At 40.6% G+C, this 24,482-nt stretch overlaps 1 protein-coding gene across 2 annotated transcripts in view; it reads right to left on the bottom strand.

The window, feature by feature from the left end:
• LOC124804824 overlaps positions 1-24,482 on the bottom strand; it is a 164,306-nt gene that overhangs the window by 67,988 nt on the left and 71,836 nt on the right. For both annotated transcript variants that reach the window (XM_047265168.1, XM_047265169.1), the window contains exons 5-6: positions 14,460-14,865; positions 2,873-2,917 (exon numbers count right to left, since the gene is read on the bottom strand). In XM_047265168.1, the coding sequence (XP_047121124.1) occupies positions 2,873-2,917; positions 14,460-14,865 (451 nt within the window). The remainder of the gene's footprint in view (positions 1-2,872; positions 2,918-14,459; positions 14,866-24,482) is intronic.

Below are 24,482 nucleotides of genomic sequence, written 5' to 3'. Positions count from 1 at the left end.
TAGAAAACACACGAAAATGTGAGGAACCCAGCACTTCCAGTCTGACACTGTATGTGGCCAATGTTTTACTGAGTGTCATGAGTAGAAGGATGTTTAGCAAACTGAACAACAGCCCAGGGGGAAAAAAAACCAGTTCAGTCTCAGGAAAGAGTAAGTCCAACAGGTACTATAGGTTTATGAGTCCTAGGAGAGAGGCACAATGGAAAGAATAGGAAGATTTACGCTGTTTTATTGATTTGAAATAAGCTTTCAATTGTTTGAGATGGGATAAGCTAATGCTAATAATGAGAAAATATGGCATTAACTGGAGAGATAGAAAACTGAATAGAGGAGTCATACATGAATCAAAAATGCCAAGTCAGAATTGGTGGACAACTAGCTGAGAACATAGAAATATGATTTAGCCAAAATGTTGGCTTTCACTTACATTGTTTAACATCTACTTAGAAGGAATCCTAGGACAGACCATGGCTGGAATGTGAGGGGTGTGTGTAGTAGGCAAAAGGGTGGTGTTGGTAGAATCCAAGAAAGTGCTTAATGAAGCTCTGGAAGACATAACCAGCAAATCATAAGAATTATTGCCAAAAATAAATAATGAAAAGGCAAAAACCAAAATGCTGGCAGAAATTCAGAGAAGGCCTAAATCAACAACCAGAACAGGTCACAAAATAATGAGAATGGCAACAGCTGTGGTAGCATTAATCAGAAACAGGAAATTGCTGTGGGGTCACTGAATGAAGACTCAAGGAAAATATTGGCCAAATGCTTTATAAAGATACCTGGACACTGCAAAAAGCTGAGGAGAAAAGGTGATAGACACTAGAAATGTGAGTATGAAGGAAACTAGAGCATTTGAGTTGGGAATGAGATGTTTAGAGGAGATGGGGGTGAATAGAAACCTCTCAAACACCATAATAAAAAGAAAGAAAAATTGGTAGGCCATATTGCAGCAAGGAATGGTAGGGACAATAATGGGAAAGAGAGGAAGAGGCAGAGGAAGGAGATACTAACAAACAAAGGTTGTCGAGGAGGAAACTTAACGACATGAAACTCAAGAGGAAAGCACAAGGCAAGAAGATGCGAAGTACAATGCCTGGAACTGCTGCAAGGCAGAACACCCAACTGATATGTCCAATTTTCATACGAAATTAAATGACTGTCCTTGGTGGTGCAAAATGCTGCTTTCTGGCCCTGGTGTCACACGATGTAAACTGTAGCTTTCTCAGGGAAGGGTGAGGTAGACTGGGAAAGGTTGAAAAGGAAGGGCAGGTCACTCTGACCCTAGGCCTGTTTGGCCAAAAGCACTGTTTGAGAGTCTTTTTGTTGTACCTATCTGCGACTCAGCATCTCTTTGGTAAGTTGCAACCCTTATCGCTATAATTTATTTGTTTTCTCCATTGAATTTTCCCTTGATATAATTAATTGCTTCTCAGTGTTATGCTGAGAATGTAAATATACCTATTAGTTACATTATGTTTATTTATAACATTCATCACATTTATATTAAACATATTAAATTTAATCAATTAGTGAAAAATAATGCTGCAACTATACACTGTTTAAAGTCTGTCAAAAGAAAGCATTGTCACAACTTCAAATTCTCTTCAGAGAGATCATGCCACCAATCAGTCAACAATTCATTAACATGTGAAAACAGCCACTTTGACTATATTTGAACAAGGAAGACAAACAGCCTACAGAACAACAGCACAAATTTGTCAATATTAACATTTCCTGTTGGCAAGGAACATTGATTTTCCACTAAATTCTGAAAGCATTCATATCTATTTAGAATATACACACTAATGAGATCCGTCATTCCAGGTATATATAACAGACTCTGCCATTTCAGCATTAAGAGTTCATAATCATCATCCTTGGGATGAATGATGGACTTACACGGATCTGTATCAGCCTCGTTTGGCTGACTACATCACCAGAAAGTGCCACAGCAATGAAGCAGTCTTCTACTTGGTTTCACTTGGAATAGAGGTAACAGTTTTATCCAATGGCACCACATTTCTCGGTACTTTCGCACAGCAAATAGTGCTGTAAGTGACATGTTTTTTGAACAGATCTTTAATGCAGCCCATAAATTACACTGTACACTTTTGTAGTATGTGAGTATAAATACATGTATCACTAAACACGGGACTTAAACTTCACAAGCACATAGATCAATATGGCTGCTCCTCGGTTTTCAACTATAAGCAACTCACAGTATAGGACACATGATATTATGCAAGTGTGTTACTGGTAGTAAAAAACAATATTAAGAAGGTTTATTTTAGTATTTATTCATTGGTACTTTTACTATTTTGTGAATGAAGTTTATTGATGATAGCCTCATCTTCAGCCTAATTTGATCTCTAGGTCAGGTTAAACGATAACCCGGTTGACAGCAAAATCAATGAATATTATTCTATTCATCATATTTGACAACAGTGATGTTTGGCTGAGGAGCTTCATGTCTTGTGCTGGACTGACAGAGAAGCAAACTGAGCTGGCATCATGTTGATTTATATGTCTGCAAAGCAGAAGTGCCATATTTAGTTGTTTTCGTACATATATTCTCCATCATGAAAATATGTAGGTTACTTCATGCACTGCACAAAAAACCTCAAAAAATTGCATTTTTTTGTACGACTGTGAAAGAGTGTCAAGAAATGTGGTGTGAGAAAATAATTTGGTTACTGGAATGGGTAGGTATGTCGCAGATTACAAGTATCAAAACTTCATGGAAAGAAATTCCTCACTGAAGAGGAAAAAAAAAAAAAAAAAAAAAATATAGTCTAAGTGAATGGAACGAAGGAAACTACACTGCAAATAAGTAAACTTGTTTCAATTTAAAAAATCAACGGCACAAACTTACCATTTACATATCCTCTCACAGGAGTCGAATTTGCTTGTTTCAGACCTGCAACATACAAAATTAGAAGTTAGATCTACTATTAAACAAGTATGACGTACGAATGAATATTACGACTCATCATATGTAAGGCATTTGCAGAAAGTGTGTAATTTTCAAAATGGGAGTCTGCTGTGAATATTAGACACATTTGAAACTTTTAGGGAGTGTCAACCTATTAACTGCCAAAATAGGAACAACAAGCTTAAAATTTCAGCTCAGCTACCTATTGACAGTGTAAAAAAAAACCCACAATTTCTGTCTTTCGATGGTCAAGTCTTCATCATCAGAATTGTGGTATAAGAATCTCTCACATTGATCTATTGAAATGAACAAGAGTCTGCTACTTCCCTTAAAGCCATGTCCTCTTTAACATGTACATATGGCACATGTTATCCTGGATATTTGGGATATTTGGCAGCATCATAATGACAGCCACTTGTGTGCACAGCCCATGTATCTTCCTGAAGGCCACACCCCGCAGACTTGCGTATTTGTCTGTGAGATGTGGCTTTCAGGAAGATACATAGGCCATGCACAAATACGGATGTTACCTTCACACTGAAATACTCAGGACAACACATGCAATTCCCTTTAGATTTTTTATACTGTAAATAGGTGGTTGAACCAACATTTTACATTGATTTTTACAAACATGACCTATCAAGGGGAAAACATTGTTGTCAGATACATGGTTGTGGTGTGGGAGTGACGGGGGGAGGGAGGGGAGGGTGGGGGGTTAGTGTGACCCTCTATGAATATCCAACCACAAGTGTATAAGGCTATTTTTAAACAAAATGTCTTTTTGGAGGGAGCCACCATTCTTCCATCTCATTTAATGCAGCCCACCATGATTTCTCTCCTGTGCCAACATCTTCATCACAGAGTAGCATATTCACCACAATTTCTCGATTATTTGTTGGATTTATTCCAATCTCTGTCTTTTTCACAGTTTTTACCAGCTACAGCTTCTTTCAGAGTCATGAAAATTATTCCTTCACATTTTAACATCTTATCATGCAGTCCCTTCTTATGTAGGATACAGTACGCAACATAACAAATACCAGTAGGGCTGCAAGTTCTTTTTCACTGTTCAGTCTGATAATTTTGGTCTTCCCTACAAACTCAGTTTCCAGTCTCTTCAGTTCAGATGCAATGGTCTCCAATACGTACATGACTAACAGAAGTCACATGATTTTTCTGTTTAGCTCTCGGGTTTTCAAATCTCATCTAGTGCATTCCCTAACAATGTCTCTCCTCCTCATCCCATTCTTAAGTCTTCTCTGACCTGGGGTTCTGGGTGACATTTCTGAACTCTCCCCATTTTCTAAACTTCACCAGTCCTTTCTCCTTCAGCCTCTTCCTTCTCCTTCAACCCTTCTGTCAGAAGGAGCCACTGGCTCTGAAGCTTGTGAATTTCAGTACCTTTATACATGTGTGTTCTCCTGCTGCCACTTTGGGAGTAAGTTTTTTATCCATTCAATTACATTGTAAGTAAAGAGAGTGTATAACAAGATTAATTTTTAGAATTCTGTTGGCAACCCTTGAAAATAAGTAGCGCTAAATAGCACTGAGGAACAAATTGCCAGTTTCTTCATGGTGCATATAATTTTTTACCATATTCTGGGTATTTTGGCACTGCTACTGATTTTAACAACTACAGTTTAGCGATGACATGATTACATGCATTCCTTTTATGATTACTTTTTGCCATGCACATAAATTTTTAAGATAGTTGCCTAAGTTCATTAAATTACAAATGAAGATACATGTTGTGGTCTTCAGTCCTGAGACTGGTTTGATGCAGCTCTCCATGCTATTCTATCCTGTGCAAGCTTCTTCATTTCCCAGTATGTACTGCAGCCGACATCCTTCTGAATCTGCTTACTGTACTCATCTCTTGGTCTCCCTTATGATTTTTACCCTCCACACTGCCCTCCAATGCTAAATTTGTGATCCCTTGATGCCTCAGAACATGTCCTACCAACCGATCCCTTCTTCTAGTCAAGTTGTACCACAAACTTCTCTTCTCCCCAATCCTATTCAATACCTCCTCATTAGTTATGTGATCTACCCATCTAATCTCCAGCATTCTTCTGTAGCACCACATTTCGAAAGCTTCTATTCTCTTCTTGTCCGAACTGTTTAACGTCCATGTTTCACTTCCATACATGGCTACACTGCATACGAATACTTTCAGAAACAACTTCCTGACACTTAAATCTATACTTGATGTTAACAAATTTCTCTTCTTCAGAAACACCTTCCTTGCCATTGCCAGTCTACATTTGATATCCTCTCTACTTCGACCATCATCAGTTATTTTGCTCCCCAAATAGCAAAACTCCTTTACTACTTTAAGTGTCTCATTTCCTAATCTAATCCCCTCAGCATCACCCGACTTAATTTGACTACATTCCATTATCCTCGTTTAGCTTTTGTTGCTGTTCATCTTATATCCTCCCTTCAAGACACTGTCCATTCCGTTCAAAAATGTCATCGGTGAACCTTAAAGTTTTTATTTCTTCTCCATGGATTTTAATACCTACTACGAACTTTTCTTTTGTTTCCTTTAGTGCTTGCTCAATATACAGATTGAACAACATCGGGGAGAGGCTACAACCCTGTCTCACTCCCTTCCCAACCACTGCTTCCCTTTCATGTCCCTCGACTCATAACTGCCATCTGGTTTCTGTACAAATTGTAAATAGCCATTCACCATTCACTCCCTGTATTTTACCCCTGCCACCTTCAGAATTTGAAAGAGAGTATTCCAGTCAACATTGTCAAAAGCTTTCTCCAAGTCTACAAATGCTAGAAACGTAAGTTTGCCTTTTCTTAGTCTAGCTTCTAAGATAAGTCGTAGGGTTAGTATTGCCTCACATGTTCCCATATTTCTACAGAACCCAAACTGATCTTCCCCGAGGTCGGCTTCTACCAGTTTTTCCATTCTTCTGTAAAGAATTCGCGTTAGTATTTTGCAGCTGTGACTTATTAAACTGATAGTTCGGTAACTTTCACATCTGTCAACGCCTGCTTTCTTTGGGATTGGAATTATTATATTCTTCTTGAAGTCTGAGGGTATTTCACCTGTCTCATACATTTTGCTCACCAGATGGTAGAGTTTTGTTAAGACCGGTTCTCCCAAGGCTGTCAGTAGTTCTAATGGAATGTTGTCTACTCCTGAGGCCCTGTTTCGACTCAGGTCTTTCAGTGCTCTGTCAAACTCTTCATGCAGTATCGTATCTCCCATTTCATCTTCATCTACAGTCTCTTCTCTTTCTATAACATTGCTCTCAAGTACATCGCCCTTGTAAAGTCCCTCTATATACTCCTTCCACTTTCTGCTTTCCCTTCTTGGCTTAGAACTGGGTTTCCATCTGAGCTCTTGATATTCATACAAGTGGTTCTCTTTTCTCCTAAGGTCTCTTTAATTTTCCTGTAGGCAGTATCTATCTTACCCCTAGTGAGATAAGCCTCTACATCCTTACATTTGTCCTCTAGCCATGCCTGCTTAGCCATTTTGCACTTCCTGTCGATCTCATTTTTGAGACGTTTGTATTCCTTTTTGTCTGCTTCATTTACTGCGTTTTTGTATTTTATCCTTTCATCAATTAAATTCAATATTTCTTCTGTTACCCAAGGGTTTCAACTAGCCCTCGTCATTTTACCTATTTGATCCGCTGCTGCCTTCACTATTTCATCCCTCAAAGCTACCCATTCTTCTTCTAATGTATTTCCTTCCCCCATTCCTGTCAATTGTTCCCTCATGCTCTCCCTGAAACTCTGTATAACCTCTGGTTTAGTCAGTTTAATCCAGGTCCCATCTCCTTAAATTCCTACCTTTTTGCAGTTTCTTCAGTTTTAATCTACAGTTGATAACGAATAGATTGTGGTCAGAGTCCACATCTGCCCCTGGAAATGTCTTACAATTTAAAACCTGGTTCCTAAATCTCTGTCTTACCATTATATAATCCATCTGAAACCTGTCAGTATCTCCACGCTTCTTCCATGTATACAACCTTCTTTTATGATTCTTAAACCAAGTGTTAGCTATGATTAAGTTATGCTCTGTGCAAAATTCTACCAGGAGGCTTCCTCTTTCACTTCTTCCCCCCAATCCATATTCACCTACTCTGTTTCCTTCTATCCCTTTTCCTACTATCGAATTCCAGTCACCCATGACTATTAATTTTCGTCTCCCTTCACTACCTGAATAATTTCTTTTATCTCATCATACATTTCTTCAATTTCTTTGTCATCTGCAGAGCAAGTCGGCATATAGACTTTTACTACTGTGGTAGGCGTGGGCTTCATGTCTATCTTGGCCACAATAATGCGTTCACTATGTTGTTTGTAGTAGCTTACCCAAACTCTTATTTTTTTTTATTCATTATTAAATCTACTCCTGCATTAGCCCTATTTGATTTTGTATTTATGACCCTGTATTCACCTGACCAGAAGTCTTGTTCCTCCTGCCACCGAACTTCACTAATTCCCACTATATATAAATTTAACCTATCCATTTCCCTTTTTAAATTTTCTAATCTACCTGCCCGATTAAGGGATCTGACATTCGACGCTCCGATCCATACAACGCCAGTTTTCTTTCTCTTGATAACGACATCCTCTTGAGTAGTACCCGCCCGGAGATCCGAATGGGGGACTATTTTACCTCCGGAATATTTTACCCGAGACGATGCCATCATCATTTATCTATACAGTAAAGCTGCATGCCCTCGGGAAAAATTACAGCTGTAGTTTCCTCTTGCTTTCAGCCGTTCGCAGTACCACAACAGCAAGGCCGTTTTGGTTAGTGTTACAAGGCCAGATCAGTCAGTCATCCAGACTGTTGCCCCTGCAACTACTGAAAAGGCTGCTGCCCCTCTTCAGGAACCACACGTTTGTCTGGCCTCTCAACAGACACCTCTCCGTTGTGGTTGCACCTACAGTACGGCTATCTGTATCGCTGAGGCACGCGAGCCTCCATACCAACGGCAAGGTCTATGGTTCATGGCAAGATACATATTTAGCCAAAAGATGACAGGAACAACTTTGTGAATACTGCATCAGAGCTTCGTACAATAAACCTGTGATGTCACCAGTATCTCATTATACGGATTTAGCTGAAAGATGGTACAAGAACTTTGTACATACATCAGAACTTTGTACAATGAACAATTGATTTCATTTGAGATGTTCATCATATTCTATAAAGTATAGTTGCTTGTGGAATGAGTGATCTGCAAGAGCCTATTCTAATCAACCTGATCTTTAACGCATTTACAAGGGTCGGACCTTAAATAGTGGCAACTACTTATTCACAACTGATACAGTAGAGTTAGATGTTTGCACCTGTTACTGTCCTTCAAAGTAGTCACCAGCATTTTGTAGAACACATTGCCAGCGATGTGGAAGGTGTAGTATACCGTTAGATGAGACTGTTCTGTTCATGGTGCAAATGGAGCAGTCTAAAATTATGGTGATTCTCATATGTGACTGTGATGGTGTTATCCTGACGCATTATGTCCTCCACGGAAGACTGTCAACCCACAGTATTACTGTTTGTTTTTGGAGCATCACCTGTGGCCAGCTTTGTGAAAGAAGCAGCGACACTTTTTGCACAACCCACCCATCATTTTGCACAATGCGTGGGCGCATACAGTGCTAGCTGTGACTGCTCTGTTCGGTCGATGGGACTGGGAAGTACTGAACCATCCACCATACTCCTCAGACTTAAGTCTGTGAGACTTTATTTTGAGTCCGGAGATGAAGGAACCACTTCGTGGCTTTCGTTTCAGAACTATCCCAGAGATTCGACAGGCAGTAGACCGTTCCAATTGACCCATCAATGGAACAGGCTCTGCTAACAGTATACTACACCTTCCACATCGCTGATAACGGGTTCTACACAACGCTGGTGACTACTTTGAAGAACAGTAACAGGTGCAAACATGTAACTCTTTGGTATCGGTTGTGGATAAATAGTTGCCACTAGTTAAGTTCCAACCCTTGTGTAAAGGGTGATAAATATTTTTACAGCCTATTTTGTGCCCTTTTTAAAAGTACACTTAAAAATTAAATTCTCTTATCACCTACCTAATTAATTTACTTCACTCAAGAACATCTGTGTTGTTTTGTATGCTGTATTTAACTGTTCTGATTTCTTCTCTTTCACAGACACTGAAAAGGATTCACCATATACAAAATGTGTGAATCATTCTGATGTGTTTTGTTTGTGAGGATTAAACATTTATTCAGTAAAGAAAACATGTGACTGATTTTGTAAAATATTTAATGCAAAGTATTTAGCCTACTTCAAAGTAAAACTGAGATCACGAGGTTTGGGCACTTTAGTTTGTGTGTGAAACAGGAATAGAACATTTTCAACAGTACTCAATCGGTAAATGAAAGTGCGTGAACTTCACATATGAGAAGAACAGAGAAACCACAGTGATGATTTATTTTTGTTCAGTGAATGTCAAGATTATCAAAGGAAATAACCAGTTGAAGTGGGTAGATGCCAGTGAGGACTTGACCAGAGTCAATGTTCCACATTCAGGAGATACCTGTTCCCACGATTACCTGTCTCTAGAAATTATCTGGAGAAGAACAGGAAGAAGAAGAAGAAGAAGAAGAAGAAGAAGAAATCAGGTGGTCAAAAGCATACTACGGCTGAGCAAAGAACCTTCATAATGTGTTCTGAGTATGAGGCTCACTTTATCACAAGCCTGAAAAAAGATTTCTTGCCATTCCTTATTGAAAAGAACTAATTTGATTTTGTAATAACATGCAAGGATTGCTAACAAAACTGGCTGTAAGACAACAGAACCAAGCGAATGGAGATAATTTATAGATAGCTACAACTGCAGCCTCAACTGGGTACTTCTACATAACAGGAACCTATACAAGACTATCCCAGCTGGTTATTCCACTGCTGTGAATAAAAACCGCACTACAGTAACCATAGCCCCAGATAAAATCTCTTATCATAATCACCAATGGATCATATCATAATCACCAATGGATCATTTGGTTGATTTGAAAGTGGTGAATTTTCTTCTGGGACAGCAAGACGAGTGCACCCAGCACCTTCTGGACAGGAAAGCAAATGATCAATGCTGGGTGAAAGAAAACAGTTGCCCCCTAGAGAAAGCACGGTCTTTGGGGAGGGAAGGAGAGAGAAGGGTGCAACGCCACTACTACACATAAAACTTGGTTTAATGAAACAATCTGTAAAGGAGTTGAAGAAAAATGGAGCCTGTTTCGGCTATGTATGTAGAAAATTTTCTGCACCAATACATAGAAAATAAATGCAGGTATATTTGATAGACCGCAAATCTGAGAATTCATAAGTGACCAGCAGTTTTAAGACACAGTGAACAACACTGAAGCTGATGCATGGTTGTCATTTTGTATAGGAGCGAAGAATTTTCTTAGGAACTATTACAACTAACCATTATGAAATTCTATAAAATATGAACACTGCCTTTTGTATACTTGGCTGGTCTGAAACCTTAGTACTCCCTGCAATCATTTGGACCAATTTCTGGATTCTTTTGATGCAGAATGAGCATTTTCACCACGAGATAAGAATACTGGAAGAACAGTACCGTGGACAGTGGGACACATACATGATGGCAAACTACTGTTGGAGTATCCATCACAAATGTACAGGAACAGGTCATCAAAGGAATTCATAGATCTGAGGTTTCTGCGAGCTGATGGAAGAATGTCTAATACCATATTCAGAATCTACAGACCCAAAATGTTTTGAAGATCCAGGCATCAAATTAAATTTATTTATTTATATTAATAAATTTATTATTGCACAGGCTTTCAAGCAGTGGCTCTTTTTCTAGCACAAGTACACACATTCACACACACAAAACCACACAGACACCCAAACGCACACTTCTGTAGGCACAGCAAGACTCGAGTCTTGGTTGTCCGTGTGAGATAATGTGTGTACTTGTGCTAGAAAGAGAGCTATTGCTCTATAGATAGTGTAAATGCTGTTTTCTGTTACATGTTTTTATGAGTCACTCATCATCGATCTCCTATAGGTGAGTGGTTGTCTTTCACTTATTGTATGTACTCCTTCAGCCAGGAATTTCCATTATTGTTATAAATTTCTTTACTATAATTCTTAATTGCTGCTTTTTGACTTACTTCCCAATTAATAATATGTAATTATGATTTTAGCTAGTACTAAGCTGTTTTAGCATAGTGTAATTAGTATGTGTTTGTTGTAACAGTATCATATTGAATATATAATCATTTCTAAGTAATACAATTTCACACAAAAACTTTTGGGTGACCACTAGTTTGAGCAGAATATATTTAATAAGGTATCAATGTTCTGTCTCAAAAACTAGAGCTGGCAGAGGAAAGCAGATTCCATTTCCAGAACTGGTACCCATTACATACATCAAAAGCAGAACCAACCTTAAGGCACCAAAATGAGTGTTTCTCAGTGTAAGAAATAATAGGTAGATATAACTGTCTTGTTATCTGTTTATCCAACAGAAAATGAGTGGCCATCACAATCAGCCCAGACCTTACAACCTATGCAACAATAATTTTGTGAACAAAACTGCAAAGGGCGATTTGACACTGAGGACTATGACAATATGCAGATGTTGGATGATACCTTTTTCTATCTAATAAAATTTGTTAAGAGAATTTTCACTATGGACTACAAGAGTTATTGCAGATTTAAACTCACTCTGTTATGCCCAAGGCAGTTAGTGATCAGTATAACTGTACAGAGCAATAAATTTTATTTTTTCCACATTTCTTGAAATCAAGAAAGGTAAACTTCCAGTCAGGAGGTAGTTGTTCCTGCTAAGCACATACCTAAGGCCACTGCAAGGTCAATTCTCCAATAATCATACTGTCACAGAAAAATGATATTGCCCTGGCCTCTGTGCTGGGTGAAGTGAGGGGGTAGGTGGGGGGGGGTTTGAAGGCATGAGCCACTGATGTCAAAACTAGTGAAAGAATAATACCGAAATTGTAAGAGACAGATAAAGAAGTTTCTACACTCATTCTCAAATGCACAAGGAGATCATCATTTACAGGTGGCATAACAATTCTTTTACGCATTTATTATCTCTACATCTACATCTACATCTACGTCCATACTCCGCAAGCCACCTGACGGTGTGTGGCGGAGGGTACCTTCAGTACCTCTATCGGTTCTCCCTTCTATTCCAGTCTCGTATTGTTCGTGGAAAGAAGGACTGTCGGTATGCCTCTGTGTGGGCTCTAATCTCTCTGGTTTTATCCTCATGGTCTCTTCGCGAGATATACGTAGGAGGGAGCAATATACTGCTTGACTCTTCGGTGAAGGTATGTTCTCGAAACTTCAATAAAAGCCCGTACCGAGCTACTGAGCGTCTCTCCTGCACAGTCTTCCACTGGAGTTTATCTATCATCTCCGTAACGCTTTCGCGATTACTAAATGATCCTGTAACGAAGCGCGCTGCTCTCCGTTGGATCTTCTCTATCTCTTCTATCAACCCTATCTGGTACGGATCCCACACTGCTGAGCAGTATTCAAGCAGAGGGCGAACAAGCGTACTGTAACCTACTTCCTTTGTTTTCGCATTGCATTTCCTTAGGATTCTTCCAATGAATCTCAGTCTGGCATCTGCTTTACCGACGATCAACATTATATGATCATTCCATTTTAAATCACTCCTAATGCGTACTCCCAGATAATTTATGGTATTAACTGCTTCCAGTTGCTGACCTGCTATTTTGTAGCTAAATGATAAAGGATCTATCTTTCTGTATATTCGCAGCACATTACACTTGTCTACATTGAGATTCAATTGCCATTCCCTGCACCATGCGTCAATTCGCTGCAGATCCTCCTGCATTTCAATACAATTTTCCATTGTTACAACCTCTCGGTACACCACAGCATCATCTGCAAAAAGCCTCAGTGAACTTCCGATGTCATCCACCAGGTCATTTATGTATATTGTGAATAGCAACGGTCCTATGACACTCCCCTGCGGCACACCTGAAATCACTCTTACTTCGGAAGACTTCTCTCCATTGAGAATAACATGCTGCGTCCTGTTATCTAGGAACTCCTCAATCCAATCACACAATTGGTCTGATAGTCCATATGCTCTTACTTTGTTCATTAAACGACCATGGGGAACTGTATCGAACGCCTTGCGGAAGTCAAGAAACACGGCATCTACCTGTGAACCCGTGTCTATGGCCCTCTGAGTCTCGTGGACGAATAGCGCGAGCTGGGTTTCACATGACCGTCTTTTTCGAAACCCATGCTGATTCCTACAGAGTAGATTTCTAGTCTCCAGAAAAGTCATTATACTCGAACACAATACGTGCTCCAAAACTCCGCAACTGATCGACGCCAGAGATATAGGTCTATAGTTCTGCACATCTGTTCGACGTCCCTTCTTGAAAACGGGGATGACCTGTGCCCTTTTCCAATCCTTTGGAACGCTACGCTCTTCTAGAGACCTACGGTACACCGCTGCAAGAAGGGGGGCAAGTTCCTTCACGTACTCTGTGTAAAATTGAACTGGTATCCCATCAGGTCCAGAGGCCTTTCCTCTTTTGAGCGATTTTAATTGTTTCTCTATCCCTCTGTCGTCTATTTCGATATCTACCATTTTGTCTTCTGTGCGACAATCTAGAGAAGGAACTTTGTAAATGTTTGTGAAAGGTTTGCTACTTTTTCTAATTTTAGTGAATTTCACAAATTGGGAGTTAATGTGACATCACATAAATTGTTAATAGATGTTACAAACACCCGTCCCTCCAAAAATTCACATTCTTCTGAAACCAATCAAAATTTTCACAATGACTAATTTGTTAAAAATCTGTTTCAAAATGAATACTGTAACTACAGAATAAAAGAATTATTCAAATTTAAGGTATATCTTACGTGGTGAAAACAAGCACAGAGTATTAACATTACAGATTTGCATCAGTCATTTGTTTGCACAGCTCATTTTCATTGTTTCTGTTACAGCTGGTAGTGGGTTCGTTTCTGTTCAATAGAGGGTTAGTAATTTATTTACGTTCATGTAAATTCTCATTTCTTCTAATTAACTAACGATTCCTGATGTGTCCGATATGTGAATGACAAGATAGCAAGTGAGTTATTACAATAGGTCATTCAGATTTCTTCTATGTTAAAAACACTACACAAGTTAGAATGAGAATACCACATTCATCGTTTCTTGGAATCAATATTTCTGATGATATTGAAACTGGGGTGGTCTGCACAAAAAAAACAATGATGAGAATCTTACAAGAATACATCATAGTGGCTGAAATCATTGTGGCTGATAGGATTAGTTCAATATGGGGAAACTGCGTCAACTTCTAACTATAAAATAATTACGCAAAAGTTCAGTAAATATATTACAGACAGCTGGTCACTGTGTGCCATTCAACTTTGTATGCATAACAAACTTTGAAAATGACTGTTATGAGCAGTTGTAATGTTAAATTTGGCAACCATTAATTGAGGAACAAATAGTGAAAAGAGATAACTCACTTTCTTCCTGGATGTGCGCTATTATCTGGACATCACCCACATTCATGGGCTTGCTAGCAGAAGAGTAACTGCTGTCAGAAGCACTGCTGAGCTGATCTTCATCCAATCCACTCTCACACGAAGCAGTACGACCACTATGTCGACTAATGCTACGAGTCACAGTCCCGTCCACAACTGAGAATGTACTGTTCATAATTTCAGAATTATTTGCAGTATCCCGATCAATACACATAGTCGCATAGGGGAATCCTGTGTCCTCAGTTGGTAAGTCTGTTGCATTGATATTTCCTTGCTCCTTGGGTTTATGATTTGTCTGACCAGCAGAACATTTGTTATTCAAAGTTGTATTGAACAGTAAGTTTTCTGTAGTGAAATGAAAACCCGAATTGTTCTTTTTTTCATCACCCTGCAAATAATTAAAAAAACCATAGAATTCTAATAGTCTTAATTTAATTAAATTTAAAATTGTCAAGGAAGAACATACAAATACAAACACCAGAATACCTACAGAAAATGCTTGACCAATGTTGCAGAGAAATGACTACATGTACTTTGTAACAGTGAAAAGCCAAGAAAATAAGAATGTAAGACAGCTATGTACATGAGGGATGAGGAGCAAAAGACAGAGTAGTAAGTGGGCAGGAAAGAAAGGCATGAATGGAAATGAGAGATGGAAAGGGATGTTAAACAATGTTCTGCCGATCATAAGGTCTTTACCAACAGAGCAATAGTCGAGAATAAATCCTCCCAAATTTGAGTCCAGTGACTTATCACTGTTCCACCTTGGTACAGAAGGAGGGAAAGAAGGCAGGGTAAGGAAGTACAGTATATAAGAGTGCAGAGCATGGAATATAAGGAAAGAGACTTGACGAGAGGAGGAGAGGAGAGGAGAACTGACAAATTGACAGAATTTAGAGCTAGGGAAAATGATGTGACATCAGAATATATACTTAAATTATTGCTTTTGGTGTTTTTGCTTTGCTGTCAATTCTGATGAGAAAATCCAATCACTGAATTGTCCAGTGTAACTCTTTCTTGAGCTACCTTCTCCTTCATTATGAATCCTACTCCTGTTATACTAATTTCTGCTTATGTTGACATTACCCTCTATCTGTCTGGCCACAAACCCTTATCTTTCTGCTTCACTTTACTTACCCACATTATATCTAAACGGAGACTGTATTCTCTTTTTCCATTTTCTTGCTTTCCTAACGCTTTCATAATTGTGACATTACATGCTATGACTCAGAATGTCACTCTTTCGTTGGTTAAGGTCACACTTCCGGCAGTCCCCTCTAAAGTATCTCAATGGGAGACTAGTCTGTAACCTTTTGCCCATGGAGAGATGATCATTACTTTTTTGCCCCAATTACGAGCCACAAGTCCAGTGGATAAACACTGTATCTAATGCAGTAGTTGTCAATACCTTCTACATCCTCATGGTGTTGGTCATTGATGATTCTTCCATCTTTTAAGGGCAGTTTCCCAGAGACAAGAATGTGCACCAAGCCTCTGGCCACTCTTCCACCCTATTTGACATGGCTGTTGGTAGAACAAGGGTGATTCCTTATACCAGACGCCAGTGGTGACTGTAGTTGATGATTTTTATTTAAAATTTAAGCAGTGGCTAGAATCTAATCTGTAACCCATTCATTGTGATTACTAGCCCCTGATGCTACTCCTAGACCACAAATCCCTTATGTCATCAAAATCCAACAGACCACAACAGAATATAACTAAGGCCCTAGCCATTAATTTTGCTACTGAAGACACTCCGTAAGCTCTTGTCATTGGTACTGGCTCGCAGTTTGCATTTGCTGGTTTTTAGCAGTTCTACCTCCACTCTACCCCACCTCTAATGGTGTAGCCTAATGTTGTGTGAAATTTCAAAATGGCGAAGAAAAACTATTGACACCCACGACTACTGACTTTCCTTTTTATCCTTCTATTAGGTAACACCAATCCATGATCAAGGCCCAGTGAAACTATTGCTCAGATGCCTTCATCATTCCTTGTTAAATCAGGTGCCACCTCCATCAGTACAAGTACAAGAAGAAGAAGAAGAAGAAGCCACACTTTTTACAATGGACAGCCACATTTTGGTGCACATTATGTGACACACATCTGTCTAGATATGTGGCTTGATCATCATCCAGAAAAGCTGCCACCTGGTGCTGGTTGCCCAGGAGCAGCTCTCCTACCACCAGAACATCCAAAGCCATACCCTAGCCTTCACAGGGGACCATGCCCACCTCATCCTACCCTCCCCTGTGCCCTATGGGCCAATTCAAGAGCAGGTGGATGGGGGTGGCTGGAACGGGGAAGGATCTTTTAATCACACTGAATGCAATGTCACTTTAATCGACGTAATTATGCCTATGTCCTGCAGGGACACTAGTTGCAGAGTGGGAGGATAAACCCCCAGCAGTGGGTCACATGGCATAACAATCATGTCAGAGTGAAGGGCTGTCACACACTGCTACAATCTCACCTGTTGCAGCAAGAAGTTCAGAGCAAACTCTCCAGTGTAGTTATTTATAATGACCTTGTCCGCGTACTTCTCTCTTGGACTGTGTTTTGGGCTTTGTTGATTCCTAACATTGATGTTTGGTTAGCACACAGACTTCCCTGTCTGCCTAATGTCTGTTGAACCAATAGTTGTGTTTTCAGTGAACAAACTAACAGCATATGGATGCACCGAGAGTGTGGCTCGTATTCAAGTGCTTCCCAGTCAAAGCCACAAATAGTGTTCTCCTGGAAAACCTGTGAATTTTTAAACTTCCACCACCTCCTTGAGTTTTTCATTCTGTGTATTTCTAGGAGAACCTTCTGCTATTTATTTTTACATAATTTTTGTTTAATAAAATCTGCACTGTTGAAGAAGCAGATTTCTAACACCAGGTTTTGTACCCACTGTTTGGTTTTGTTTTGCTTTGCTTTAGGGCGGAAAAACAATGACGACAACAACAACAACAACAACTGGGGTCATACACGCCCAAGACAAAATTGTAGAACACAAAGACAGAGAGGAATTAAAAAATGACTATACGTCAGTCCCAATGGGCATAATAGAAGACAACTACAAAAAGGCACATGGAAAAGGGGCTAAAAATGACACCATACAGAAACAGAGGTCCAAAACTAAAAATTAAATGGCTTTTGCCATATTGCTTTGGTAGGTAAAAAGTAAAACACGGTTGACAGCCTGCACATCATTTGCTAAATCAGCTGATAACTCAGGTGGCAAACCCAAGTGGGAACATAAATGATTAAAAAATAGGCATTCCACCTGGAAGTGGTGGGCAGTTACAACTTGGGCACAATGTGTACAAAGTGGTGGGGTGGCACCACTTATCAAATGATGTTAGCTAAAAAGGCAGTACGTCCAAGAGGAGGTCATCCAAGCTGTTGGGAGGGGCTTAATAAGCCGGACCTTATTCCCGTGAAGGGAGGTCCATTGGCGATGCCAAAAGGACACCACTTCTTGATAGATGGCAACACAGAGATCATCGGAGGGAATAGAAGAACTCACGGGCTGAGGTACGAGGACTGCAGCCTTGGCAGAAGTGTCAGCAGCCTCGTTTCCTGGCAGACCAACATGACTAGGAACCCACAGAAATGTAACACTTGCTCCACAAAGAGTGAGCAAGTGACAGTTTTCCTGGACCCACTGCACTAAGGGATGGGCAGTGTACAGCGCACATAGACTTTGAAGAGTGCTGAGTGAGTCTGAGCAGAGGACACACCTGAAAAGGCTGTATTGCCAGATGAACTCTGTGGCCTGATACAAGGCAAAGTGCTTGGCTGTAAATACTGAGCAGTGTGCTGGAAGCCAATATCGAAAGACAGGGGTGCCAATGACGAAGGCACACCCGACCCCACAGTCAGTCTGTGTGCCATCAGTGTATACAAAGGCACTATTGCTAAGTTCCATGCGAAGGTCATGAAACTGAAGGCGATACACCTAGGCTGGGGTAGTGTCCTTAGGAAGTAAATGATGGCCAAAGTTAACGTGAAACACTTCGCAAAGCCTAGGTGGTGAAGGGTTCACACCCATTGGGTAAGTTGCAGAATGTGTGAAGTTAAGCCGCTGTAGCAAGTGCTGAAAGCGGACTCCAGGTGGTAACAGAAGAGAGGGATGCGCCCCATGCTGGCAAAAGAGTCGTCAAAGGAGGTCGCATAGGATGGGTGGCCACGCATAGCAGACAAATGGTATGCATACTGGCTAAGGGGAAAGTCACAGTGATAGGACAGTGGTCATTCAGCAGCTTCAGCATACAGACTCTCAACTTGGCTGGTGTACAAGGCACCCATGGCCAAATGGATGCCACAATGGTGGATAGTGCTGAGATGGTGTGAGAGGTATAGACGTACAGAACGGCGTCAGAGGGATGGACGTGCAGAGGGCATAAAGAACCCACAGTATAGTTTTGAACAGACAAAGGACCGGTACAAACAGAGGAGTGTGGTTTGATCAACACCCCAGGAAGTACCATTGAGGGCACGTAGGACATTGAAGAACCCCTTACAGCAGTCTGCCAGGTAAGACACATGGGAGGACCAAGAGTGTTTCCTATCGAGAATGAGCCCCAGGAATTTTGCAGTTTCAACGAACGAAAGGGCAACAGGCCCAAAATGTAAAGACGGCGAGAGAAACAATTTGCGCAGCCAGAAATTCATACACGGTTTCCCAGTTGAAAAATGAAAGCCACTGTCGATGCTACAGGAGTACTGATAATCAAGATATCGCTGAAGACGTCGCTCAAGGAGACAGGTCCGTGGAGAACTGCTGTAGATGGCAAAATTGTCAACAAAAAGTGAGCCAGAGATGCACGGCAGAAGACAGGCCATTATAGGGTTAATAGCAATAGCAATGAGAGTGACACTCAGGACAGAACCCTGAGGCACACCATTTTCCCGGATAAAGGTGTCCAACAAGGCAGAGCCCACAAACCCTTTGAAAACTTGGTCTTTTAAAAATTCCTGAAGGAAACAGGGCAGGCGGCCACAGAAGTGCCATGTGTAAAGAGTACGGACGATACCAGTTCTCCAGTAGGTGTCGTAGGCCTTCTCCAAATCAAAAAAATATGGCCACAGTCTGGGAGTTCCGCAGAAAACCATTCATGACATGGGTTGACAAAGTAACAAGGATGTCAACTGCAGAACGGCACGCTGGAAATCCACACTGTGCGTTCGTCAGTACATTGTGATACTCAAGCCACCATACCAGCCGAGCATGAGTCATACGTTCCATCACATGGCAAACGCATATGATAAGAGGGATGGGGCAGTGGCAAGAAGGATGGTTTTGTCGATACCAGGCTTAGGTATGGGTATGAAGGTGGCTTCATGCCAGTGTTCAGGAAATAAGCCCTCTGCCCAGATGTGGTTGTGGGTGTTCAGCAGGAAGTGCTTGCCTGCAAGAGAAAGGTACTGCAACTTTTGAATGTGGACAGCATCTGGCCCTAGGACTGGGATGAACCGAGAGCACGACCTAGCTCCCTCATAGTAAAGGGACACTGTAGCACTCACGATTTAGAGAAGAGAAGGGTATCGCCTGAGCCTCCTCCACTTGTTTCTGATGGAGGAAGGCAGGGTGATAGTGGGAAGAGTTCGAAACTGCCACAAAATGGTGGCCCAAGGTGTTGGAGATTGGAATAGGGTCCACGATGACATCGTCTGCAACTGTCATGCCGGATATTGGCGAATGGATCTTGGTTCCAGAGAGCCATCGGAGGTTGGCACACATGAGAAAGGAAGGGGTGGAACTGTTAAAAGAACTAGTGAATGAAATCCAGCTAGCTCTTTTGCTATATCAAAGAATGCGGTGCACTTTACATGTGTCTGTTTATAATAAATGCAGTTTGCCATTGTAATATTCAGATAGCCACCTGGAATGTGAGGACACTCAAGAGGCCTGGCAAGCTACAAGAAATTGGGAATGAGTTAGATAAGAATCAAGTGAAAATAGCAGCAATACAAGAAACTAGATTTCAGGGCAAGGAATGACAGGGTGGGGGGAACATTTAACTATGCATAGCGGTGGAGATACAGGCCTTTATGGCACTGGTTTCCTTCTATATAGGTCTCTGAAGGCTAATGTAATTGGTTTTATGGTAGTAAGTGACAGAATGTGTTCTCTAAGGATAAGGGCAAAAACTTTTAACATTACAATAGTGAATGTCTATGCCCCTATGGAGGAGGCAGACAAAGATGCAAAGGATATATTGTATGACAAATTGGAAGAAGAAACTGGTAGAATTCAAAGGCACGATATGACAATAATACTTGGAGACCTAAATGCAAAAATAGGGAAATAAGAGGTATATAGAAAGTATAATAGGAAAGGAAAGGCTACACAATGACAGCAACGATAATGGGCTCAGACTGATAGACTTTGCCAGTGGGAAAAACATGATAATAAAAAGCACTTATCACCCGAGGAAAGATATTAAGAAAGGTACATGGGTATCACCAGACGGAAACACAAGAAACCAAACAGATCACGTACTCATAGACAAAAGGCATGCATCAGATATTATGAAAGTTAGCAGCTGCAGAGGGGCAGATGGAGAGACAGACCACTACTTAGTACGAATTAGATGTAAGCAGAAGATAAATTCAGTAAGAAACCAAAGGAGTCAGATAAGAATTAAACACAATATACAAAGACTCCAAACAAAGGAAACACACGAAGAATATAGGAAGAAACTAGAAGAGATGTCGGAAGCTGGGAGATACACAGGGAATGAAGATAACGTGGAAACTAAATGGGAGTCGTTGAAAACTGCCATTAGCGTAGCTGCAGAAGAGATACTGGAGAGAGAACAACACAAAAGGGTTGTTAAGTGGTTCAACAAGGAATGCTTAACAGTAATACACAAGAGAAATTAAGCGAGACGGAGAGTGTTGCAAAGGAACATGAGGTTAGTGGCAGAAGAATACAGAGAAAAGAGGAAAAAAGCAGGTAAGCTTTGTAGGGTAAAGAAAAGGCAGCATGAAAGGCGAGGGATAGAGCAGCTGGACAAAATGGGACAATAAAGAGATCAGAAGGTTCTATGAAAGAACAAGAGATTTGAAGGAAGGTTTCCAACCTCTAGCAGTTTTTTTTTAGGATAAGGACAGAAATCTAATTGGAGATAGAAGTAAAGTCCTAGAAAGGTGACAAGAGTATCTTACTGAACTACATGATGGGAAAGGATGGGATAAAGAAGAAGGAAACATGATTGAGAATGAAAGGGGAGTTAGATGTAGAGGATTGGGAAAAGGAAGTAGTAACAGAGCTAGAGGAAGTAGTAACAGAGCTAGAGGAAATGAAGAATGCTATCAAGAGCCTAAAAAATAATAAAGCAGCAGGAAAGACAGCATAGAGGCCGAATTATTGAAATATGAAGGAAAGAAAATGGAGGAGCCAGTGCAAGAATCGACAAAGGAAATATGGATAAAAGAGGTAATGCCCAAGGACTGGAACATGGGAATTATCTGCCCGTTACAAGTCAGAATGTAGTAATTTCGTGGAATCACTCTCTTGGATGTAACATATAACATATTCAGTAAAATTTTAGCCTCCAGACTTGCCAGGATGATAGAAGGGATATTCAGGGACTATCAAGGGTGGATTTAGGAGGAACAGATCCACGATGGATCAGATATTTTTATTAAGACAAGTGGTAGAGAAGATTTATGAATATGACAAGCAACTACATCAGTTGTACATCGATTTTAAGCAAGCGTACGACAGCCTACACAGGAAGAAAATTATGCAGATCGTGAAAGATTTTAGAATCCCACTAAAACTGGTCAATTTAATAGAAATGACAATGAAAGCAACAGTGTGTAAAGTAAGAATAGAGCAAGAACTGTCTGGAGAATTCCAAGTACAGAAGGGGTACGACAGGGAGATGTGATCTCTACAATGCTATTTAATTTAGTTTTAGAAAAGGTGATGCTGCAAATGCTGATAAACCCAGGAGGATCAATACTTAATCGGCAAGTTCAAGTGGTAGCATATGCAGATGATGTAGCACTAATGACAAGGAATGTAAGGGCACTAAAGGGGAACTACAATACGTTAGAGGAAGCAGCAAGAGAAATAGGTTTGCAAGTAAACAAACAAAACAAAGTATATGGTGATGGGGGAGCCCAATATAAACAGACAAAAGAATTCAATAGTAATGAATGGGAAAGAATATGAAAGAGTAAAAACATTTAAATATATCAGTTCTGCAATAATGGAGGACAATAAAGTGGCAGTAGAAATTAAAGCCCCCCCCCCCATGAACCATGGACCTTGCCGTTGGTGGGGAGGCTTGCGTGCCTCAGCGATACAGATAGCCGTACCATAGGTGCAACCACAACAGAGGGGTATCTGTTGAGAGGCCAGACAAACATGTGGTTCCTGAAGAGGGGCAGCAGCCTTTTCAGTAGTTGCAAGGGCAACAATCTGGATGATTGACTGATCTGGCCTTGTAACAATAACCAAAACGGCCTTGCTGTGCTGGTACTGCGAACGGCTGAAAGCAAGGGGAAACTACAGCTGTAATTTTTCCCGAGGGCATGCAGCTTTACTGTATGATTAAATGATGATGGCGTCCTCTTGGGTAAAATATTCCGGAGGTAAAATAGTCCCCCATTCGGATCTCCGGGCGGGGACTACTCAAGAGGATGTCGTTATCAGGAGAAAGAAAACTGGCGTTCTACGGATCGGAGCGTGGAATGTCAGATCCCTTAATCGGGCAGGTAGGTTAGAAAATTTAAAAAGGGAAATGGATAGGTTGAAGTTAGATATAGTGGCAATTAGTGAAGTTCGGTGGCAGGAGGAACAAGACTTCTGGTCAGGTGACTACAGGGTTATAAACACAAAATCAAATAGGGGTAATGCAGGAGTAGGTTTAATAATGAGTAGGAAAATAGGAATGCGGGTAAGCTACTACAAACAGCATAGTGAACGCATTATTGTGGCCAAGATAGATACGAAGCCCACACCTACTACAGAGAGGATATAAAATGTAGGCTGGCAATGGCAAGGAAAGCGTTTCTGAAGAAGAGAAATTTGTTAACATCCAGTATTGATTTTAGTGTCAGGAAGTCATTTATGAAAGTATTCGTATGGAGTGTAGCCATGTATGGAAGTGAAACATGGACGATAAATAGTTTGGACAAGAAGAGAATAGAAGCTTTTGAAATGTGGTGCTACAGAAGAATGCTGAAGATTAGATGGGTAGATCACATAACTAATGAGGAAGTATTGAATAGGATTGGAGAGAAGAGAAATTTGTGGCACAACTTGACCAGAAGAAGCGATCGGTTGGTAGGACATGTTCTGAGGCATCAAGGTATCACCAATTTAGTATTGGAGGGCAGCGTGGAGGGTAAAAATCGTAGAGGGAGGCCAAGAGATGAATACACTAAGCAGATTCAGAAGGATGTAGTTTGCAGTAGGTACTGGGAGATGAAAAAGCTTGCACAGGATAGAGTAGCATGGAGAGCTGCATCAAACCAGTCTCAGGACTGAAGACTAGAACAACAACAACAGAAATTAAAGAAAGGATAGTGAGTGGAAATCATTGCTATTTTGCCTTGCAGAACATATTTAATTTGAGGAATGTTAGTAGGAATACAAGAATCAAAATATACATGACCATATTACGACCTATAGTAATATATGGATCAGAAGGCTGGGTACTGACATTAAAGGAGAACTGCTTATTGAGATGGGAAAGAAAGATACTGAGAAGGATTTTTGGAGCAGTGGGAGAGGAAGATGACTGGAGAGAAACTGCAAATGTAGAACTAAAAACACTTTTTGGACAGATGGATGATGTTGTTAAAATTAAGCAGGGAAAAATATGATGGGCAGGACATGTACAGAGAATGCCAGAAACTCAGAGTGTCAAGAAAGTTTTCATGGGAAAACCTGATGGGAGAAGGAGAAGAGATAGACCCAGGAAAGGCGGCTGAGTGGCCGAACGGTTCTAGACGCTACAGTCTGGAACCGCGCAACCGGTACGGTCGCAGGTTCGA

The sequence above is a fragment of the Schistocerca piceifrons genome, chromosome 7 (assembly GCF_021461385.2).
Source record: "Schistocerca piceifrons isolate TAMUIC-IGC-003096 chromosome 7, iqSchPice1.1, whole genome shotgun sequence".
Lineage (NCBI taxonomy): Eukaryota > Metazoa > Arthropoda > Insecta > Orthoptera > Acrididae > Schistocerca > Schistocerca piceifrons.
Note: the sequence above shows the minus strand (reverse complement) of the source record. Positions and strands in the feature narration are given on the sequence as shown.